The sequence below is a fragment of the Megalops cyprinoides genome, chromosome 15 (genome assembly GCF_013368585.1).
Source record: "Megalops cyprinoides isolate fMegCyp1 chromosome 15, fMegCyp1.pri, whole genome shotgun sequence".
Classification (NCBI taxonomy): Eukaryota; Metazoa; Chordata; class Actinopteri; order Elopiformes; family Megalopidae; genus Megalops; species Megalops cyprinoides.
In genome coordinates this window covers 13,517,934-13,523,933 of record NC_050597.1, presented here as the reverse complement: position 1 = coordinate 13,523,933, position 6,000 = coordinate 13,517,934, and the positions used below count along the sequence as shown (strand labels likewise).

The 6,000-nt window shown below is 40.1% G+C and overlaps 1 protein-coding gene across 1 annotated transcript in view; it reads left to right on the top strand.

The window, feature by feature from the left end:
* The first annotated feature begins 2,501 nt into the window (after nt 1-2,501).
* LOC118789859 (heterogeneous nuclear ribonucleoprotein L-like) overlaps nt 2,502-6,000 on the top strand; it is a 40,306-nt gene continuing 36,807 nt past the window's right edge. The window contains exon 1 of the mRNA XM_036546547.1: nt 2,502-2,893. Coding sequence (XP_036402440.1) covers nt 2,681-2,893 — 213 coding nt within the window. The 5' untranslated portion in view covers nt 2,502-2,680. The remainder of the gene's footprint in view (nt 2,894-6,000) is intronic.

The following is a 6,000-nucleotide window of genomic DNA, read 5'->3' as shown; positions in this document are numbered from 1 at the left end:
TCCAGGACTTCATGTTTGATATTTTCATTGAGGTATATCTTGTGAGGTTCCTATGTCCTCATGAACAAGTTTGTCAATGAGGGTTGAATAAACCTTTAAACAAGTATCTGAGAGAAAAAAAAACTCAGGAAAAGGAACTTATCTGAAGCAGAATAACTTGGAACAATGTATATGAGATACCATGACAATGAAAGATATACCACAGAACCCTCGGTGGGTTTTAATTTCACACTAAATATGAATATTTTACAGTGTCTAAAAGGAACAGGGTTTTCTAAAGTGATTTAACAAGATGAGGAAAGTGGTTTTCAGGTACAACACAGTATGCAAGGTTACAAGATACATTCCTTATTCACAGTCATTTAATCACAAAGAGACATCCATCAGGAACCTGCTTTTTCTGGCTGTAAGTCTGTTCAAGTCTGATATTTGCCAATCAGTCTATATACAATCTTTCTTATATTTTGTATTATGGTGAGGCCAGTGCCTTGCAGTGGTGTGTGTAGTTGTGTCTCTTGCTACATTGTTTACTTCTAACGTGAAATTCTGGTCAAACCTGTTTGGTACGTTCAAATCTGAATCCAATTAGCACAAATACAGTCTTTATTATGCGTTGTGGGGAGGCTAGTGTCTTGTTGTGGCATGTCTAGTTTTTTCTTTCCGCTACATTGATGCAGTACTCCAACATGAAATTACTGCTAAAACTGACTTAGCGTAATCATCTCCCTGAAAACACATGTTTCAGAGGGGAAAGGGGGTCTGGTGGAGGTGTTGGGTAGGTGACTGTGTGTTTTTACCAGTGAGGCTCCTGTCAAGCAGCCTTCTACAGCCAATCATGTACTGTGTTGAAAGAACAATAGGTGGCGCTCCTCGATTTGGTCCAGAGCATCCCGGCAATGTCACGGTGTAGTGCCAAGGGGTACTGTGTTGCAAGAGATCTGAGACAAGACCTGAAATTAAAGTAATGCTGTTCACAAAGCCAGCACAGCGATCCCTAAGCAGAAACAGGAAAGTCCGCCAATATCATGAGCTTCTGTGGCTGAGTCCTTTTCACAGTGTTGCACCATTTAAAGCCACATCCCTTGCTATCTCTCCATGTGCCACAAGCAAACCAGTGAACTAGAATGTAAACATATAACTTGTTATTATTTTTTACCGCATTTAACATTTTGCATTTAGCCACTAACTTTTATATGTTTTAACAATCCAAATGATACAAACAAATATGAATGCAAATATGAATGTCAGGGTTCACAGGACCTAAGGACATAGGAAAAGTTACAAACAGAAAAACAGTAGGGGAAAATAAAGTCAGTGACTAAGAATGGCCAGAGCACCCTGATTGTGTAATACGGTACATAAGGGAAAAGCTAAGACTGTTTCCTGCTCCACCCCCTTTTGATGTGTTTGTGCAGTCTTGTAACCGAATGCAGTCCTGCCTTCGAGCTAATATATGTCCATTGTGCCCTAGTTTAAAAAGTGGTTAGTAAGTGAGATCCAGTGTTAGGATTATATTTTCAAGTCTTGTTTACATTCATGTTTAATATGGTGTGTACATTATAAAATATTTACATTTTTACCATTGTGTACTTTCATGCATATTTTACAGAACATATTGTTGATTTACACATACAGTAAAATACGTACTTGCATGCAACTGCAAATATGGAGGTTGCAATTATAAACAGGTTGTTTAATGTATATTCAATGTATATATTGCATGTTTTAAAAATATTTATATTTAAAAATTCACATTTTACCATATAATGACATATGTCACGTTTTTAGGAGCCTATTTGGTTCTTCGTAGTGGTTAAAGCTTCTCATAATAAAAATATGAACAGGCCTAACAGTGTTTATGGTTTAGTGTATGCCATAAAAACTATGAAAACTATGAATGGTGAAGATGGTGAGCAGATTTGCAGAAAAACGCAGTAAAATGTTTCTGATATTCTTTTGAAAATATTTGCATATTTTACTGTTAAGACACTTCATTTTAATAATAAATGTATGCAAACTACGTACAAATGCGATTTAAAACTTGAATGCGATTGTTTGCGGAAGTAGTACGCATCAATTCACTCGTCTGTCACGCAGGAGAAAGACAGTGAAGCTAACGTTTCTGTCTGATATTCATCTCAGCTTTCAGAGTAACTTAAATAGATGTGTATGGCAAACCATCCTATTGTATTACCGGTAGCGCTATAGATGTGGAAGTCAATATTGACAGCTCCTTCTCTGTCAAGGTTCTACTACTGCCGTACGATATTCAGCCGATAGAGGACCACGGCAAGTCGACAGCCAAGAAGCTTCTGCGCTGCGTACTCATACTGCAGGAGCGTCTTTGGCTCGAGTTCCCCTTTTTTTTTGACGTGGCACATTTTTTAACCAATCAACGGTGACATTTAAAAGTATCAAGCCAAGGATGTCCAATGAAAGATCTGCAAGGTGGGCCGTAGCTGTCACAGCTGCAATGTGAACAAAGAGGGACGATACAGATACGAGGAGGCGCTCCGGCGGGTGACATTCTGCTTTCCCAGCCGAGCGCAGCTGACAGAATAACATTGTCGGGACAGGGCGACTGGGCTCCGTAGACGCTCGGCAAGTTCGTGACGTGTTTGTCGTTTTGAGTATACAGGGTTTATTGCTGTCGTTTTAGTTAATTTTCCATTTAGGGAGAATGTCTCTCGCTGAGGAGTATGAAGAAGGGGAATACGAGAGAGCGCCCAAGCGACTTAAGACAGCAGAGGTGGAGGAGGGCGAGGACTTGGAGGAGGGGGAGGACTCGGACTCGGCATCTGCAGGGCTGCTAGGAGACGAGGAAGATGTAGCGGGGCCAGGTGGCGAGAAGAGGGCCCATTGGTCAACATCAAAATACGGATCTGGAAGAAGGGTAAGATCTCGTTTGTATGCAATCTCTTATATGATGAAGTGAAATTGAGCAAATAAATAAATAAATGCAATGGTTATCACTCAATAAACAAACGTTGCGATTGTTTGGTAACTAGCTACCTGTCATTGGCACAGTTAGAATACTAGTTAGCTGCAATACCGTCAAATCAACTTTGCTGTGTAACCTTTAGTTGATTCACACCCCTCAATCCCATACATCATTTAATACATATTCCGATCGGATCTAGCAATATTTAACGATGTTCTTCATTAAATAGCTCGGACATTATCCTTCAGCGCAAATTGAATAATTAACAGCTTTTTTACTCTATGGCCTGCTAGACGTGGAACGAACTTTATTCCCTTGTAGCTATGTAACGATACTATAGCCTAGAAACACTGTTTTACTGTCGCAAGTTGATCCTGGCAAGACCGCCGAAACGAACAAGTAATCATCTCATTTGCACGGAATTAAAAGTGCGGTGGTCCACCACAACATGCACGTAGGCTATAGAACAGATATAGAATATCTTTCATTGGGATCCTAAAAAAAGAAGAAGAAAAAAAAAGATGCTGAAAGCCTTTTTTCGATTTTCAAAAGATGTGTGCCACCAAGACAATATCTCAACACGAATAAAGTATTGACAGATATCCATTTAAAACATATGGGATGTTTTGTTTGTCGTCACAACGTTAAGTACAGTGTTACAGTAATTCAATTTCAGGCTAATATGGTTAAGTGTAACCATCCGTCTGGCCGCTTTTAGTCTAACTGTCTGGTAAAAGCCATTTTTTAAAACAACACTACTTTGCAGCCAGAGGATTTTTTTTACTAAATGTACACAATCTGAACATTAATTTCAATTGTTGCTGGTGTTCAGTGGGTATCTGGTAGGGTGACCTGTTACTGTGAACGTCCATCGGTTTTACTGGGAAGTGATATACTTGAATTGGTCTTTCTCCAGTTGTAAAAACCACGGTATAAATTAGAACCACAAATAGCCTACACGAGAACAGTGAAGCTAATTGTGAAATACCCATCAAACCAATACTGTTTTGTGTGATTTAAAACGTATATGATGGGAGGCGTGATTGTCTTTGAATTCAGCAGTCGAACATACTCACATAATAACTTGGTTTCATATTTGAAATCTTAACCTTTACAGTTGGTAAAATTGCTTGACACAAACTGGCCTTCAAAACGTAATTGCCAGTGAGAATGAAATAATGTCAGAATGTCAAATCTTTAGATCGGGTTTTTTTTTTTTTTTTTTTTTTTTTTTAAAGTAGGCTACATGAAATAGGCCTATCTGTTGAATAATATAGTACATACATAAAAAGCATTTTGCGTATCAGCCGAGTTTTCCACGGGCGCGTTGAAGACAGTGCAGACAAGAAAGAAAACTTCCACTCACTTACGACTTGGGGTAAAAAAAATCACATTATCACTAAAAAACAATGAAAATATAGAAAGCAGGAACGTGTAATGGCAAAACCATAACGTTTTGTGTGTACTGGATAATAGAAAACATTTACGCGTTTTTCAGATTGCTTAAATTGTTACGTCGATGCCTTGAAAAGGTTTAATTTCTCCGTAGCAGGACCACGCCAATAAAATATGTTCAAACATGTGCCCTCTGTAGATCCAAATCTGGCTTGTCTTCTGTCGCAAAACCCACACACACACACTGGGGTAATGGGCCAGGTAACTCTCATTCGGAAAAAAAATACCCTGACATTATAGGCTACATGTCTATGTAATCCTATTTAAATACCCAGTTAGCCAGGGTACAGTATAAAGGAATGCCTTTGTGAACAAGTCGTGTGCTTGGGAAGACGTATCGTGCTATCAGTTCTGTCTAACAATTAGTTTTAATTCCAGATAGTACGGGAAGAAAATGATGTTTTGGGGGCCGTGTATCTGTGTTGCCATCTCAGATTAACACTAGACTCCTGTCTCTGTGAAGCGTCGAACGCATTATCGAGATTACCAATGCAGAACGCCATGGCGTTTGCAAGTGAGTCTGCACAAATCTTACTCTTGTGATCAGCTTTTCCCTTATCACAGAGGAAAAGCCTTTAGTCCTGCGGCGCAAGCCAGACGCCGGGACAGCTGCCTTACAGATGATATGGTAGACCATGCGTTTATCTTTGCTCCTTTCGATTCGGTTTTACATAAATTAAAGCCCTGGTGTTATTGCTAGGGGTTGGCAGATTGTCTATCATTTTTGATTGCTTAAGGAAGGGGAAATACCCGTGCTCTGTATTATTCGGATGGGATTTAACGGTTACCTCACTTAGTTATCCAGGCATCTTTACAAGCTGTCTCTCGTGCGAGGCTATAGAGCACGCTTGTCTCTGAGATCACAGAAGAGTTCGGTGCTGCCCATTCAGAAGTGTTATCATACTTGGCAATTAATGTTATACTGTGAGCCACTCCGGGCCGCGTGACTTTTTGATACGGAGAGAATCATTTTGCATCAAGGCATTATTTTTATCAGCCGTATGCAAAGACAAAGTTAGCGCTCTTTCAGATGCTGTTTTTTTCGTGGGCAGGGGTCCGATTAATATCTGGACACAACAGGAACATACCACTGCTCCAGCACCCAGGAAATGAATGCGATTTCCCACTCCGGCGGCATGCTTTAATGGGATTGTAGGCTAGCTGCTGTAAACGGAGGGCAAATTTTCTAAGAAATTAGATATTGATTTTCATTTTCTAATGTGGTATGCATCAGGCCGGGATCCTGCTCGTGGTCCTGCTCGGCTCCGCTGCTCTCGGGGAGGGAGCGGAACGATGTGGGGGGATTTGCCTGTCGAATTTGTGGCTTCCACTAATGGCATTTAATGAACAGCGAATCTCTGACCTTTTAGAATCGCACTGACTGCCTGATTGACCTTGCTGGCTGGACACACTGCAGGTGGATTTAATTTAACCTTCAGTTTATTTTCTGTTAAAGGCTGCAGCAAGAATCAAAGGCTCTATGCATTGGGTCTACAGCCGCATGCTTTTAAACCTTTAATAAAATGGTCAAACAAGGTGGGTTAATTCATCATGCTAATATATCAAGAGATGTGTTGTACGGTTGAATGGAATATTTTGTTTTG